Source organism: Chinchilla lanigera, unplaced genomic scaffold (genome assembly GCF_000276665.1).
Source record: "Chinchilla lanigera isolate Chin_1 unplaced genomic scaffold, ChiLan1.0 scaffold00146, whole genome shotgun sequence".
NCBI lineage: Eukaryota > Metazoa > Chordata > Mammalia > Rodentia > Chinchillidae > Chinchilla > Chinchilla lanigera.
Window position 1 is genome coordinate 2443316 of NW_004955547.1, and position 16873 is coordinate 2460188.

At 52.5% G+C, this 16873-nt stretch overlaps 1 protein-coding gene and 2 long non-coding RNA genes across 7 annotated transcripts in view; all 3 read left to right on the forward strand.

The window, feature by feature from the left end:
- Positions 1–3534, forward strand: part of Atg101 (autophagy related 101) — a 9876-nt gene extending 6342 nt beyond the window's left edge. For all 3 annotated transcript variants that reach the window (XM_013508474.1, XM_013508473.1, XM_005411927.1), the window contains one exon: positions 2698–3534. In XM_013508474.1, coding sequence (XP_013363928.1) covers positions 2698–3102 — 405 coding nt within the window. In that variant the 3' untranslated portion in view covers positions 3103–3534. The remainder of the gene's footprint in view (positions 1–2697) is intronic.
- A 2368-nt stretch (positions 3535–5902) lies between these two features.
- LOC102003910 lies at positions 5903–8909 on the forward strand. Of its 3 annotated transcripts, none has more exons than XR_001232226.1 (2): positions 5903–5987; positions 8446–8909. It is a non-coding gene; the product is annotated as an uncharacterized LOC102003910 (long non-coding RNA). The 3 variants fall into 3 exon arrangements; XR_001232227.1 differs by lacking the exon at positions 5903–5987 and adding an exon at positions 5998–6380; XR_264909.2 differs by lacking the exon at positions 5903–5987 and adding an exon at positions 6719–7961.
- A 7181-nt stretch (positions 8910–16090) lies between these two features.
- LOC106147370 overlaps positions 16091–16873 on the forward strand; it is an 11493-nt gene continuing 10710 nt past the window's right edge. Inside the window, exon 1 of the long non-coding RNA XR_001232228.1 lies at positions 16091–16255. This is a non-coding gene — a long non-coding RNA (uncharacterized LOC106147370). The remainder of the gene's footprint in view (positions 16256–16873) is intronic.

Consider the following 16873-nt stretch of genomic DNA (forward strand, 5'->3'; position numbering starts at 1 on the left):
TTTGAGACAGGGTCTTGCTATGTAGTTGAGGCTGGCCTGAAGCTCACTTTGTAGCCCAGGCTGGTCTTGAACTTGCAACGATCCTCCTGCCTCAGCCTCGTCTGAGGGCTGGGATTATAGATGTGCACCACCACACTGGCTGGCTGGCTTGCCTGCCTGCCTGCCTTCCTTCCTTCCTTCCTTCATCCTTTTTTTCTTTTTCCTTTTGAGACAGGGTCTCGCTATGCAGTTCAGGCTGGCTTTGAGCTCCCTTTGTAGCCCAGGATGGTCTCAAACTTGCAGTGATTCTCCTGCCTCAGCCTCCCAAGTGCTGGGATTACAGGCTAGTGTTTCTTTTTTGAGGCTTATGTCTGATTTCCATTTCATGTCTGTCTGTAGAACCCCTCTCCTGCTAGATGCTGTGCGCCCACTGCAAGGGGTTGCCCAGTTTCAGGTGGCCCCTCTTGGGCCACAGCAAACCCTGAAAGGGCATGTTCATGGTTCCTGGTCACCTGGGAGAGAGGCAGTGGAATTTATCCCCATCCTCCAGATGTCTCTGAGAGGCATGTGGAGCAGGGTGGTTAAGGCAGACTCTGGAGACAGGCTCTGCCATCTGACAAGTCTGTGACTTGGGCAAGTTGACGCCACTGTGGGTAATATTGGAATGATGTCATACCCACGTCGTAGGGTCCATGTACCTCAAGGATGAAATGGGAATCGGCTGGAACAGCGTGGTGCACAGTGAGCACTGCAGAGGTGGTAGCTGTTGTCAGCAGTCGGGGTGGGCACTGGCCTGGGTTGTGCGTGGAGGAGAGACCTCCTGAAGAGGCGTCCTTCCCTCCTGGGCTGGGACTAACTCACGTGGAAAGGTGCTTCGGGCTCCTGGTTAAGAGGCGGAGCAGACGGCCCCCACATCCTTGGGGTGGGAAAGGCAGAATTGTTGGGCTGCTTGATCCCATTTTCTTCTGAGAGAGAGAAGGAGCCAGGTGTGATCTCTCCTTCAGCTTCCCTTCCTCATTCTGTTTCTTGGCTTCCTTTTTCAACAAAGATCACTAGTCGGTACAGCCCCTACTCGCTGCCTTAGTTGTTTTTTGAGATAGGGTCTCACTGTGTAGTTTAGGCTGGCCCCAAACTTGTGGTAATCCTGTCTCAGCCTCCCAAGTGCTGAGATTACAGGCATGTACCACCATGACTGGCTTTTCCTGCTCCCCCCCGCCATACCAGGAAGTGAACTCACGCCCTTGCGCTTGCCAGGCAGGCGCTGTGCCGCTGAGCTAAATCCCCAGCCCCATTTCCTGCTTTTTTAAAAAGAGACTATGAGAGTGGATTATCATGAAATACAGTAGCACTGTATATGTAATTGGCAGTGGAGAAGGCTGTAGAATTATATGGGGAGGAGATGTTGGAAATGTTTTGAAGGATAGAGATCTTAAAGGTGGGTTATGGAGGGAGAAGGCCCTTAACGTGAAGGTGAAGGTGAAAAAGATTTTGAAATTAGACAGTCTAGAGTCATATCTTCCCTGATGCAGCTATTCTTAGGCACCTGGCTTTGGCAAATTACCTTCCTTCTCTGAGCCTCATTTTGCTTTAGTAAAATGGAGGTCATGTACCTGTATCATGGGTTATTGAGACAAGCCAGTAGATTGTTTGAAGTTCCTGGGATAGATTAAGTGCCTGCAGACCAAAATAAGTCCTGTAAGGTCAGTTTTCTCTTTTTGGCAAGGAGGCACTGGGGATTGAACCCAGAGTTTCACTCATGCTAGGCAGGCACTGTGCAGCTGAGCTCTACCTGCAGCCCTTTTAAATTTTTACTTTGGGATAGGTCTCAATTGTTTAGGCTGGCCTCAAACTCTCCAGCCTCCTGTCTCAGCTTACCTATAGCTGGGGTTATAGGTGTGTGCCACTACACCTGGGGCACTAATGTCAATTCTTAAACATTTAACAGTTTACCCTGGGTGTCACTGGGCAGGTGTCATTTCAACCAGTCAGGTCTTCTTTATTTGTTTTGAGACAGGGTCTGGATATGTAGTTCAGGCTGGCCTTCAACTCGTTCTGTACTCCAGGCTGGCCTCTTAACTTGAGGCAGTCCTCCTGCCTCAGCCTCCCAAGTGGTAGGGTTACAGGTGTGTGCCACCATGCCTGGCTCAGTCAATTCTTGTATTGAATAAATTTGGTAAAATTGTCTTTTTATATATACTATTATATTATCTTACAAAAATTAACAGAAAGGTCATCCTGTATTTAAATAATTGCACTGGTAAGTGGTTAACAAAATTGATGCAGAGTGTGGTGGTACACACCTATAATTCCAGCAGTCATTGAGTTTGAGGCCAGCCTGGGCTACATAGTGAGTTCAAGGCCAGCCTGATATACATGGTAAGTGGAGACCGTCTCTCCCTCTCTCTCTCTCTCCCTGTTCCTCTCCCTCTCTCTCTCTCTCTCTCTCTCTCTCTCTCACACACACACACACACACACACACACAGCTGCACAGCTGAAGAAATTGGGCTGGGAGGTGTGTGGTATTGGTTTCAGGCTGAAAGTTTGCCGTGTCACCTTACACAAGTGCTCTGTACTTTCTGGATCTCATTTTCTACATCTCTGAAGGACTAATAAGAACTAGGGGAGTGTAATTCCCAAGGGCTTAGGAAGTAGGCGCTGGTAGGGTGAGAGTTCTTCAAAGGCCTTGGCCTGCTCATCTGTTACCTCTTCTTCCCCAGGATGCACTGCGAAACTCAGGTGGTGATGGGTTGGGGCAGATGTCCTTGGAGTTCTATCAGAAGAAGAAATCTCGGTGGCCTTTCTCAGATGAGTGCATCCCCTGGGAAGTGTGGACAGTCAAGGTGCACGTGGTGGCCCTGGCCACAGAGCAGGAGCGGCAGATCTGCCGGGAGAAGGTGGGTGAGAAGCTCTGCGAGAAGATCATCAACATTGTGGAGGTGATGAACCGGCATGAGTACCTGCCCAAGATGCCCACGCAGTCGGAGGTGGACAACGTGTTTGACACAGGCTTGCGGGACGTGCAGCCCTACCTTTATAAGATCTCCTTTCAGATCACTGATGCCCTAGGCACCTCAGTCACCACCACCATGCGCAGGCTTATCAAAGACACCCTTGCCCTGTAGGGCTGCTGGAGCTGTGGGAGCTCCTTTATGGCTTGCAGACCTTGGCCCCAGGGACTGTACTGTCAGGCCCTTGGGAGTCTGAGCTGCTCTAGCTCCTTGGTGAGACTTGGAAAGGGTGGCCCTTGGCTTCCTTGTTCTGCGGTTGCCAGCCTCTGGTCATCCCTGAACCTCTGCTGACAGTCAGGTCCTGCGTGCGGTCTCTCCGTTCCCTTGGAAGGGGTCCCCTTCATTCTCCGTTGTACAGAAGAGCCACCACGAAGATGGTAATAAAGCTGAGACATGATGGAACCATCTGTCCTTCGCTGTGGCCTGCCCTGAAGCGCTAACACTTCCTGGCAGTCCTTTAAGAACACAGTTGTGGGTCGGGACATGACTCCAGGCTGAGGGAGTAGGTGGATGGGGTTAAAAATAGATTAAAACTCATAATTTGCACTTTGTTGGACATTCACATAGGCAGGTGTTACCTACCCAGATGTGACCCTGGTTAGTCCTGTGAATGACTGTGTCGGGTAAGGGTCTGTTGCTTTTGGATGTGACTGAGCTGTTTTGCTTGCTGAGGAAGCCACGACATCCCTGGCCTTTGTGTTATCTGGTCTTACTTCATGATACCCCAAAGAATATCTTCTCTGTGGTCCTAGAGCACAAACAGATCCCTATTTACACCAGAAAGTCATTTGATGTGGGTGTTTTGGGAGAGCCTGGCCAGCTTGGGATAGTGGTGTCTAGTGCACTTCCGGCCTGGGCTGACCTTGCTGATTGTTAGAGCATTGCTTTTGTAACTCACTATTTTTACACAAGCCTACTCAAGGCCTACCTCATATGCTGCGTTTCTGTGGATTTATTTTCTGTTTTGCTATGTTTTTTTTTTAAGACAAGGTTTCACTATGCAGTGCAGTCTGGCCTTGAACTTACTTTGTAGCCCAGGCTGGCCTCAAACTTGGAGCAGTCCTCCTGCCACAGCCTCCTGAGTGCTGGGATCACAGGTGTGTGCCGCTACGCCTGGCTATGTTTGTATTTTTTCCCATACTACAGCCGTATGCTGTTATTTGACTGAGGTTTTATGTCCTCTGGCATAAGAGAATTGCAGAATGGGAAGGGGGCTTGGGAATGGGGAAGACCCTCGCCAACATGTCCTTGCTGGCCTGTGGCCCCCATCTAGCCTGCTGCAGTCTGAGGGGCCTTCTTGTTTTCCTGTTTAGACATTGATACAGCTGTTTCCTAGAAGTGACTGTTTTCAAAAAGACTCAGCTGGGTATGGTGGCACATACCTATAATCTTAGTGCTTTGAGAGGCTGAGGCAAGAGGACTACAGGTTCAAGCTCAGCCCAGGGGATTAAGAAAGAAAGAAAGGAAGGAAGGGAGGGAGGGAGGGAGGGGAGGAGGGCGGGAGAGAAAGAGATCTGGGAATGTAGCTCAGTGCACAGGTCCTGTGACCAGTCTCCATTACCACACACACCCCAAAAAACTCAAAAGATTGTTCCTGGGCGTGGTGGCGCACGCCTGTAATCCCAGCACTTGGGAGGCTGACACAAGAGGATCGCCAGGAGTTCAAGGGCAGCATGAACTACATAATGAAACTGTCTCAAAAAAGAAAAATTTGCTATAGGATTTCCCAGGAAACCTGAGCAGGCGTGTCTCTTGCTTCTACCCTAGCTTTGCTTCTCTGCATCCAGACCTCTGCTTTTCCACCCTGGCTGGCTTGTGGGACACCCAGCTGGGGATGGGCTGCCCACGGTGGACAGGGCTGTAACATCCCCATCCCTTTTGTCACTGAGATTCCTCTGAGGTGGCACAGATCTGTGGCTTCTTATCGGTGTATAGATAAGTAGGCCTAGGGTGTGGGACGGAAGGAGCACGGGGGTGACATGGTGCCGCCCTCCTCTCCAGGCCCCAGGGTCCTCAGGAGGCCCTGGTCTGCGTGTGACGGGAAACGCGGACCCTTACGCTGCCCACTTGCCGTGTGGCTCAACAGCCCCCTGAGCCACCTAGTGGTGTTAGACTCTGGTCCAAGGACAGAAAACCCTCATTTGTCAGGTGGAGCGGGCAGCACCCCAGCCCGTGCATGGTGGGATTTGAGGGTCTCGGAGGTGCTGGCTCTAGGCCTCTGCCAAGGAAGAAGAACCTGTGTACTGGGGCTGGGGATTTAGCTCAGCGGCAAAAGCACCTGCCTGGCAAGCGCAAGGTCGTGAGTTCGGTTCCCAGTACCGGAGAAAAACCAAAAAAAAGAAAAAAAAAAAAAAAAGAACCTGTGTACAGGGCTCCTGGGTGTGCCTGGCTGGCTGTGCATAGGTAGGTGTGAGACTTGGGAGGAGAAATAGGCTGGGTCCAGGGAGCGCCCTCTGCAGAAGGGACTGTAATCCTCACTGGAGGAGCTCTCTAAAGGAGGGGGCTGAGCATTGTTTGCGAAGAGTGGGGGCCTAGGGCCCCTGGACACGCCCCTAAGATCCCTCCCCTATGCAGCAGCACGCCCACCGGCTGGCTGGAGCTCTTGCACATCTGGTGTCCTACACACATCTGGGCAAGGGGCGCCGGAGCATGAACGGCTCACAGGCAGGCTTTGGGGTCCAAGCTGCTTGGCCGAGCTTCTGCTGCAACCAGTCTGGGGCACCGCCAGAGCCCCTGGAGGGACCTCACATGGTGCAGGCTGCTGTGCTGGGTGTGCTGTCACTGCTCGTGCTCTGCGGGGTGCTGTTCCTGGGTGGCAGCCTCCTCGTCCGAGCCCATGGCCTGACAGGGCTCCTGGCTCATGAGCGGCGTGCATCCCTTGAGGCTGAGACCAGCGGCTCCAGTGGGGGCAACAGCTAGGTGCCAGGCCGTGTTGGGGGTTGCATGCCTTACACCTGGGAAGAGGCCCTTCCCCCCGCAGGTGAGAGTGTCGCGCACAGGTGAGAGGGCCACAGGGAAGAGAGTAGGGGTGGGGCAGGACAGCCTTCCTGTGGAGGGCACCTCTCTGGGCGTGGCCAGGCAGCTGTGGGAAATCAGCCCTTCAGTAAGGCTGAGTTCCCTAACCCCAGCCAGTGTGAGGATTGGGGCTACAGCTTCCTACCCCAATGTGCTGCTTCCTCCTCCGGATTGCCTCAGGCAGCATTGAGTCCCCTCCCATTTAAAGTTTCCCTTTCTCTTATGTCCTTTATCTAGGAACAGACAGCTGCTGTGTAACTGGGAGAAGGGACAGCAGACAGGTCAAAGAGGCAGGAGTCGGGGGCGGGGGCACAGTGTGCTTTGAATCCCTTGGTACCCACGCCTCTCCCCACTGTGCATCTGCCGCGCCCCTGCAGGTACTAAGGGACAACTCTGCCGGCCCCAGCACTGCCCTTTGCTCTGCAGGTTGGAGAGAAATGGCTGCAGGCATCCTCAGAGTAGGGAGTGTGGCCTGCTCAGGGCTGTAGTACAGATGTCGCCTGGAGCAAGGAGCTCTGCGTGGTATGAGTTAGGGGCGTGTGGATGGCAAGACTGCTGGCAGCTGCGGTGCCTCAGGAGCACATTGCTCCAGGAAGTGGGGTTGAGGAGTCCCAGCTGCGGGGGCTGTGTCTGGATATTTTACCCCGTCTCTTCAAAGACAGGAACCATCTGGAAGGAAGGGCCTGGGTGGCCCAGAAGCCATGGTAACTCCAGGCCAAGGCTACCTTGACTGTGTGTGTGTGTGTGTGTGTGTGTGTGTGTGTGTGTCTTTCCCTCTCCATCCCCTCCATTCAGTGGTGTAAGCAGGAGCTTGTGGGAGGTTCCTGTGGGTGTGGATGTTGGGGGTGACTGACCTCTCTTGCCCGTGCACCCCAGAAGGAAGTCCTGCTGGGTGTCGGGAGGAGGGGCTGGTGCGGGCAGCGGGAGGGTGTGGGCAGGTGCAGCTAAGCAGCTGCGAAGCTGACGACGATGTGCGACTCCTGGTGAGGAGCTCAGGACTTGGCACTGATCCTGGCAGCTGTGCCACAGCGGCCTTGCTGAGCTGTGGACTGCTCACCTCGAGAACAGCACCCCCGCCGTTGGGGAGAGGGCTGTCAGGGCAGTGTGACTTCTGGCACCAGCTCCTGGCTGGGTTCAGGGGACATTCCCCCTCTTACTTTGCTGAGCCTTGCCGGGTAGGGGGAGAACTTCTTTTACTTGGGTTCTTGCGTTCTGCTGTTTTCGTGTCTTTCCCTTTAGTGTCTTTAGCATCTTGCGTTCTGCTGCTCTAGCGTTGTTCCCACACCTTGCCCCAGTGTTCTCGCTTACCTCAGCTGGGGCGGAGGGGCTCCAGATCCCCAGGAACCCCTTCATTTTACAAAGAGGGAGATTCTCAGAATTGAGTAAAGCGCTGAAACACAAGTAACATGCTTAAGACAATGGCAGAGCTGGAGCTGGACCCTGGGGCTCATTGCTCCCCTGGCTGCTCCTCCCGCTCCAGCCCGCCTTCCTTTCCCTGCGTTTCCACCACTGTTTGAGAGGCTGCTACAAAACCGTGAACTCACTCCCCAAAAGAACAAACCTTCACATACATTTGATGAACAGCTTGAGTCAGGGACTTGCAACCCAAGCCCCTATCACGGCCTCCTATCTCTACGCCCCCAGTAGCTTTATCAGATACCCCCTTGCTGCTGGAACAGTCTTCCAGATGCCAGACAGAAACAGCTCCGCAGCCAGCTGGACTCAGCTTGTCTGGCTAGAACCTGAGCAGTGGGGAAGGGCTGAGAGAGTTACCAGAATAAACATCCCTGGAGAAAGTCCATGCGGTCAGAGCCGAGGGATGATGACCTTTGGGTTGGCCTTTGGGTTCAAGTGCTTGGAGTATTAGGGCTGTAAAGTGACTTGGTGTAGGGAAGGGCCGTGTCCCCAGCATCATCACGTCTGCTCACACCCAGGACGGGGGTGAGGGTGACAAGGGGGTAGGCAAAGACGTTCCTCAACTTCCTGCTTTTGATATCCCTGCATCTGAATTGTTTAGAGTGGGTGTCGGGTGTGCTGGGGACCTCAGTGTTCCTGGGAGGAAGATACTGAGATGTTTGCTGTGGAACTCTGACCCTGATCAGGCTGAGTGGGGAGGAAAAGAATTTGGAAAATGGTAATGTGAGTGCTGTTGTCACTCCTTCTCAGGCAGCAGCAGGGAGTGAGTGATGAGGGCCAGGTGCAGGTCTGAGCACAGCGGAAGAGCTCCGTCTGTCTGCGCTGTCCCTGGGGAAGGGCCGGGGCAACTGATGGGCTGATGTGGCGCCTTAACTTTCTTCCAGCCCGAGTTCACCCTGGGCTGGAAGAGGCTGCAGGGTCTACCTGATCCCTCCCTCCACCTCCACAGCGGTGCAGCTTCCCTCCAGCGAGGGTAGGGGTGGTCATCTCTCTCAGCTTCCTGAGCCTTGCCTGGTCTGCTTTCAGGAGTGCTGCCCTCCAGCTGCCCTCCGGAGAAGTCCTGCCACCTTGACCCATTCACCCTGCGCATGATGGACTGGGAGGCGCCTGGACTGTGACCCACCCCAGGGTCCTTGCACCCAGCTGCAGCCTCTGAGCTCTTCCCTGAGACCCTCTGAAGTACTATTGGGTGTGGGCCTGTGGGGTCTGTGCTGTGGGACCTCCTGGAAGCGACCACATACCTGGGTGCTCAGTGCCGGAGATGCTGACTGTGGCGTCTGTCCTGCAGGTGTCTGTGCACATGAATGCAACCCCTATCCTGCCTGGTGCGGGCAGCACTGATGTGAGAGGCCACCGATGTGTCCCTGTGGCGGGCTATTGGTCAGTGCCATATTCTTGAAAGCCAAGAGTGCCTAAGCAATCCTGTAGTGCCCCATCACTTTCTATGGCTTGTTATTAAATATGCTGGTCATACAAGTTTCTGGTATACAGTCTGTGTTTCTAGCTCTTGACTCTCGTTTTTTTTTTTTTGTTTGTTTGTTTGAGACAGGATCTCACTATGCAGTTCTGGCTGGCTTTGAACTATGTAGTCTAGACTGGCCTCGAACTTTTGGCGATCCTCCTGCCTCAGCTTCCCTAGTACAGGAGTTACAGGCACGTGCCACCACGCTTGGCCCTAGCCCTTGACTCTTAGAATTAGTGGTTTATTCCCTTCCCTCCAGGTTGATCTGTTTTTAGCAGATACTGAGATGTAGCCCCAATCATGTCCCCTGGTCCTGCCTATGTATTGACCATTCTGTTTCTACCCTCAGATCCAAGTCATGAAGGTGGATGTGAGGTGGGGCAGAAAGTGACTCTTGTGCCATCACTTCACTGCCTCTCTGTGGCCAGTGTGTGAAAGAGCACCGCTTCCTTCAGAGTCTGGCCTGAGGCTGGTGCTGAGATGAGAGTGGGCTTTGTGTGTGGGCACTAAGCTTCAGATTGTCGGCCTTCCTGAACCTCAGCCTCTCCATCCGTGCAGTGGAAGCATCCATGTGCTGGTGAGGATCCAATAGACAAGGCCTGACCACTGATAGGCTTCGGGACTGTTATCATCATGTGACACTGTGACTGTTTTCCCGGAACGCCATCTGCAAAGAGGAGGAAGGGAGAGAGAAAGGAACAGAACTGTGGAACCACCCACTCTGTTCTTGGGAGCACGTGATTTTCCTCCCTTCCAGGAGGACCTAGTGAGTGTGTGCTCTGGAACTGGTCACCAGGAGACAAATGACCCTGTTGTCAAAGAGCTCCTAGTCTGAAGCCGAGCGTGGTGGCGCATGCCTGTAATCCCAGCACTCGGGAGGCTGAGGCAGGAGGATCATTGCAAGTTTGAGACCAGCCTGGGCTACAAAGTGAGCTCAAGGCCAGCCTGAGCTGCATAGCGAGACCCTGCCTCAAAAAGACCAAAAAAAATAGAGCTCCCAATCTGGTAAAGAGCAGGGCTCCCAAGGCTGAAGTTGGAAAGAGTAAGGGCAGAGGGGGATCCCGGCTGTGAGCTGGCAAAGGCTAACCACAGAGGTGGAGTAAGGAGGGGGCTTCTCCAGGCAAGCGGGACAAGACACCCTGGGCACCGGGGGCTTTGGCAGCTGTGGTTAGAGCGGGGAGAAGGGAGGAGCTGAGACCAGGGCAGCGGGCAGGGCCGGCGGGGACTGGAGCTGGAGGTTGTCCCAGGGATATCAAGGTAACTGGAGGCTTTCGAGCGGGGAAGTGGCACGGCAGGGTCTGGACCTTCCCAGCCAGGGGTACATTTGAGGGTGGAGCATCTGGAAGTAAAGAGGCAGCAAGAAAGCTGTTGTCAAAAGCCAGCAAGACCGCAGTCAGCAGAGGTTGGGATGCAGGCTGCGGTTGCTGGCTGGATATGAGGGAGGACACGGGCGGGGGACGAGGATGCCCTGGTTTCTGGTTTGCGTACTGAGTGGGTGGTGATGGCTTGCACTGGATGTTGTGTTATCGGTTAGGACTTCTGTGGTCTGAATTTACAGAAAACCCAAACTATTTGGCTTCCACAGAGGGGAGTTGATTGGCCTGTGTAATTAAAAAGGCTAAGGGTAGTTCTGGCCTCTGGCCTGGCATGATTCAGGGTCCAAATCATGAGAGCAGGCCCTTAGTTCTCCTACCCTAGCTTGGTTCTGTTTCCCTTTGTGTCGGCTTTGGATGGTATGGTCTAGTGGTCAAGATCAAGGATTCCAAAACACAACAAAAATGAAAGAGTTTTAAGCTGGCCCTGGTGGTGCATACCTGTAATATGAGCACTGAGGGAGGCTGGGTTTGAGGCCCACCTGGGCAAATTAATGAGAACCTGTTGCAAAATTAATAAAAGAAAGAAAGGGTTGGGAAGGAGCTCAGTGGTAGAGTATGCCTCTGGGTTCAATCACACTACAGTGGTATCTCAGTTCAGGAACTTAATTTGTTTTATGATTTTGGGGAATGGCTTGTGTTTGTGTTTGTGTTTGTGTGGGGAAGATGGCTATTGTTATGTTTGTTACTTGATATGGGGTTTGTGAACAGAAGCAAAATTTTGTTGATTTCCTTTGTTCAAGAACCAAATTTTTTGCAAACAAAAACATTTGTAAACTGAGGTGCCACTGTACCTGCATTTGAATTCCGACACCACATATAAACTAACAATAAAGTGGCCAGGTAGGATGGCGCATGCCTGTAATCCCAGCACTTGGGGGAAGCTGAAGCAAGAAGATTGCCATGAATTCAAGACCAATGTGGACCACATAGTGAGTTCAAGGTCAGCTTGAACTATGTAGCGAGACCCTGTCTCAAAAAGGAAAACAGAAAGCAAAAAACCCAGTAAAGTTCCTAAGCAAGGTACTGAACCTCTCTATGGTTTAATTTTCTCATTTTTAGACTGAGGAATTACAGGACCTTGCTTGTCCATTGTCTTAGTTATTTTTCTCTCCTTGCTGAGACAAAATAACCAGCACCCCAAATTAAGGAAGGAAAGGTTTATTTAGCTCTAAGTTTGTGGAGGTTTCAGTCCATAATTAGCTGGCTCCAAGGCAGGGTGGCATGGCCCAGGGGCAACACTTAAAGGCGGCAGAAGACAGCAAATGCAACAAGAGCAAAAGGGCTGCAGAGCAAGCCTCTTTTTCTCCCTTATATTGTAAACTGCCTACCACCCCCTAGGGCGGATGTAGCACTCACACCATCTCCATGCCCACCTCTTGCATAGGAGGAGGATGTTTACAAAGTGAGGACCCTGGGCCCCCGCTGAGTTGCTTAGTTAAACTTCTAAACTTCAGCTGGGCTTGGTGGCAAGCCTGTAATCCCAGCACTGGGGAGGCTAAGGCTGGAGGATCATTGCAAGTTTGAGGGCAGCCTGGGCTACAAAGTGAGTTCAAGACCAGCCTGAAGTGCCTAGTGAGACCCTGTCTCAAAAAGACAAAAACAACAACAACAAAAAAAGATACAACAACAATAACAAAAAACTTCTAAACTTCTCAAGTTGACACAACATATCAACCATTACTATCTACCCCTTTTCAACTTGGCAACCAGACACATTTCTTTAAGCCAGTTTCCAGATACAAAGACATACTTATTCTTATCATTTCACAACTTGAACATTATAAGACAGATTTAACAATCCTTAAGAACCAGTATTAAGTGTATCAATATTATGTTACATTAGAATCATAACATTCTTCCCCTGGGCCCCCAAAACTCATGCACATCTGTTTATGCAAAAGGTATGGAGTCCATCTCTAAGAGTTGCCAGAGTCCAAATAATTTCAGCATGGCTGAAAAGTCCAAGGCCCAAGACTCTTCTGAGATATAAGATAAACTCTTGGTTGCAAGCCCTTGTACAAATGAAAAGTTAAACACTTGCAAAATTCAATGGAACAAGATAAATATTTTCATTCCAAGTTACAAATGGGAATACAAGGGATTGAGTCCAAAATCCATATCAGGGCAAATATTAAGTCTTGTAGTTCCATGTGCAACATCTGAGACAATCTGTGGCACATTGTGAGCTCCAAAGGGCTTGTGTGGTTCCACCCCTACAGCACTTCTGGTGGTTGTAGCTCCCATGGCTTCTCTCTTGGGCTGACTTTGCTTCCTCCTTGCAGGTTTTCTTAGATGATTCACTTTTCTAGTTTTTCCAAACTTCTGGGGTCTCCATCATGCCTTTGGCTTCATACTCACAGCTTCACACACTGCCCTCTCAGGGACACACTACTTGGTCTCCCAGCCTTCTGAATTTGAGGTGGAAGCCTTCTTAACCCCACAACTCTTGCATTCTTTATGCACCTAAAATCAGCACCATGTGGATGATGCCAAGGCCTGCTGCCAGCTGGAGCAGTAGCGAGGCTTTCCTCTCTCTTGGCTGAAGGGCTGAGTGCCTGGATCACTGGGCACTCTGAATCTGATTCTGAGGAACAAATTTTCTATGCTGCTGCCATGCTGGAATATGATACTCTGTGGCTTTCTCCTCAAAGCGAAGTCTTTCACTTTTGCAGTTTTGAGGCTGCAAAGGGTGGAGACTTGCTGATGCCCTCAGGCCATCTTTCCTATTCTCTTTTTTTTTTTTTTTCCGGTACCAGGAATCGAACTCACAACCTTGTGCTTGCCAGGGAGGCACTGTGCTGCTGAGCTAAATCCCCAGCCCCTTTCCTATTCTCCTGTTCCTTCTCTGCAGTTGAGATCTCCTCAACTCTTTGTAATCTACAGCTTTACTGGAGCTTCCTTTCTGGCCAAACTCACCTTTTAAATCATCCTGCTGGGCTCTTTGCTCTTGATTCTCAACATAGATCTGGCTAAAAGCCCCCAACAATAGCCATGCCACTGCCTCAGTGTTCAACTGCCTTGAAATTTCTTCTGCCAGATTGATTAGTCCACCGCCCTTAATCTGTCTCAGGCAAAGTCTCTGGACATGAGCAAAATGCAGACAAACTTTCTGCCAAGCCATAAAATACATGGTCTGAAGTCCAGCAGCCAGTGCAGTCCTTCTTCCCAATATAAAACCTCCCAAGCTTGGTCTTTACCAGCAGGATTTCTATCTACCTTCTAGACTTCTGAGGTCTGACCAGAATCTCCCATACAGAATGGCTTAAGTTATTTCAGCTGTACTTTTTCAACCAGCATCTCCAAAGCTTTCCAAACTTCCTACAAGCCATTCCCAAAGGCTTTTGAATCACATGGTCAGTATACTCACAGCATAGGAACCCCCCACACCAAATTCTGTCTTGGTTACTTTTGTTGCTGAGACAAAATAGCCAATACCCAAAATTAAGGAAGGAAAGGTTTATTTAGCTCACAGTTTGTGGAGATTTCAGACCATAACTAGCTGGCTCCAAGGTAGGGCGGTGTGGCACGGGGGCAACACTTCAAGGCAGCAGAAGACAGCAAAAGCAAGAAGAGCAGAGCCGGGCGAGGAGAGCAAGCCTCTTTTCCTCCCTTATGTTGTAAGCAGGCTACCACCCCTAAGGTGGGTGTAGCACTCACACCATCTCCTGCCCTCCTCTTGCACAGGATGAAGATATTTACAGAGTGAGGACTCTGGCCTCCTGCTGAGTTAAACAGCCGAACTTCTCCAGTTGACACAATGTATCAACCACTACATCTGTCTTTTATTAGGGTGGAAAGAAATTCACACATGCAGAGTGCAAGTACACAGTGGGTGTCAGTGTTACCGGCCGCAGCCTCAGCATGGACAGGACATTGGCTTTATGGTCCCTTAGCTTCAAATCTATCAGGAAATTGGTGCTGGGGGAGCACCCCAGACTACAAAGTCCAACTCAGAGGTACAAATCCTCATCACAACTGCAGCTGTTCGGTCCTGGAGCAAACGGATGTTGGATGGCCATAAACCAACCCACAGCTGCTGCAGAGGGGTCCACAGGCAGGGGGCAGCCAAGGAATGCAGTTCTGGTGCACTGTATTTGAGGCATAACAGGAATGTCCCAGGGGAGCTGTTCGGTGGACAGTTAGTTTCCAGGGCTAGAGCTCAGTGGAGGGAGCTCTAGGCCATGATGTTGCAAGAGATGTAAGCTGCTGGAGGAAGCCAGGGCTGGGTTTACTCGTGAGTTTCAGGAGAGAGGTTTTCAGAAACGGAGAGCTTGGCCAGGGGTATTGGTGTCCCCAGCAGCTTGGGGATGCTGGGAAGGGACCCACAGTTGGGTGTCTTGGAGAAGCTGGTACCTGAGCCACACACCACTACTCCTCTCAGCTCAGCCTCAAGAGGAAGGAGCCCCACTAAAGGAAAAAGTGGTAACATGGTCCCCCAGTGCTGGTGAACCCACTGTGGGAAGAAGAATGGATTTTTTTTATATAGTACTCTCCTTTGTATTGTGCTAATGCTACCTCTAAGCAAAGTAAAAACCAAGTCAGAACAGAAAGGTACCCCTCCTGCTGTATGGCTGCCACCTTCCCTTGCAGCTGGAGGGGCTACAGCCTCCTACTCCAGTGGTGTGGCTGCTCTGTCTGTCCTCTGTGTCCTGCTCAAGACAACCCCTCTTCCAACCCTACCTCACACGCTGTGCCTGAGGGCCGCTGCTGTTCTTTCAGCCTGCTCAGGCAGACAAGGGTCGCTCGGCATGCGGCCTCTGCTTCCTCCCCGTCCTTCACACCCTTCCTGCCCCTTCCAGTTTGGGTTCCATGGTCATTCTTTCGCCCACGTCCTAACTTCCCCTCCCTGTAGAACTGCCCCATAAAACCCGAGCCATGCAGTGCTCTGTTCTTTGACCTTGCACTCTAGACAGATTGATGGTTGTAGGAATGGTCACGTAGGCCCCTGGGACCACTGCCACTGCCTGGCCATGGCGCCAGCCAGCTCTCTGTCCTCTCAGCTGTCTTTCTTCAGGCTTTCCTCAGGCTCGGACCCTGAGCATCCTGCCCCCAAGAGCTCTGCTCAGACCCTCCCCTCCTGCTTTAGAGAAGACAGAAGCCAGTGGGGAGTGCTGTGCTCCCACCTTGGCACCCCTCCTGCCGCACCTGCCCTGCCAGCATCCTCCTGCACTCTGCTTCTTTAATGGCTCCTCCACTGGCTCTAGCATCAAAACACACTCGGGTTTCTTCTGCCTTAAAATAGCTTTCTTTTGCCCCCACTGCCTCCTCCAGTTACTCTCCTATCGCCAAGCTTCTCAGAGGAGCTGCCTTGCTTGCCACCCCTTCTTGGCCTTCTTGGTCCCCAACTTGTCCCTCAGTCCTCCCCGGCCTCCACCCCTCTCCGCCCAATCACCAAAGCCTGGGGTGGCTTTTCAGTCCTTGTCTCAGACTCTCCTGGCCACTCCTGTTGTGGCTGACCTGTCCATCATCCTCGCAGTGCTCCCCCTGGCTCTATAATGGGAGGGGATGAGACATGGGCTCCAACCACCACGAGGGCCTCAAGCCTAGGAGCACCAGTCGCCTTACAGCCTCCGCTCTCTCGGTGGTCAGGAGCGGGAGACGGTAATACGCGCTCAGTGGGGCTCAGATGATAAGATGTGTGCTTTTGAGTCTGGGTACCTGGCCTCGAGCCCTTCCCGGGTTTAGTCCAGGCTCCCCAGCTAGAGCTGCCCCGGGGAGCCTCGGTTTGCCTCCTGCCTGCCTTCCCGCTCTTCCTCCCTCCCGGCACTTCTGCTAGGAGAGTTCTTGGGGCTCTGCCCAGGTCCTCCTCCCAGCCTGCCTCTTTCTGGCACTGGGATGGCCCTCTCTGTGCCTGCGGCTCTGCACTCAGCGCTTGAGTGTCCACTGCAAAGCCCCATGGAGCAGGGCGCTGGAGTGGAGAACAGTGAGATCCCTTCCCTGCGGAACCCTGTGTTTTGGTGCCAGGGGACATTCGGTGGACCTATAAAAGAGACATGAGGTAATGGCAGGTAGAGGCTGTGCTACGGATATGTCTCTGGGGAGGTGACATTTGAGTCTAAGCCTGAACAGTGGGGAGGACCTGGCCAGGCAAGGGCTGGGGCACGCTGTTCCTGCCAGAGGAGCGGCGCGGGGAAAGGCCCGAGGTGGGAATGGGCTTGGCGAGTCTGAGGGGTGGAAAGAGGTTAGTGTGGCAGGGCTTGCGGCGTGAGCGGAGAGCGCTGGGTGTGGAGAGTGGAGGGCCTCCGGGGCAGCATGCCCGCGGCGCTGGCTTTGGTTCCAAGCGCACCTTCTTCCCCAAGGAACCCCGAGGGAGCATTTTCTTGCTCCCAGCGAGCGTGGCCACCGCATAACAGCTGTCCCTGATTCTCCTCGCCTCCCCTCCACAGTCAGTCTGTCACCAAATATGGTCCATTCTACCGCTCAGAGACTTTGTGCCCTCTCTGCACTGGCCTCATCTCTCACTTGGTCCCCCTTGGTGCTCCAGGAGCACCCGTTCTTCACTAGTAACCTTTGAAAGGGGAGTTGCAGCTGGGTGGGTGTGTAATCCCAGCATGGGAGGCTGAGGCAGGAGCTGGCAGTTTGAGCAACTCAGAGAGTTCAAGGCCAGCCTGGACTA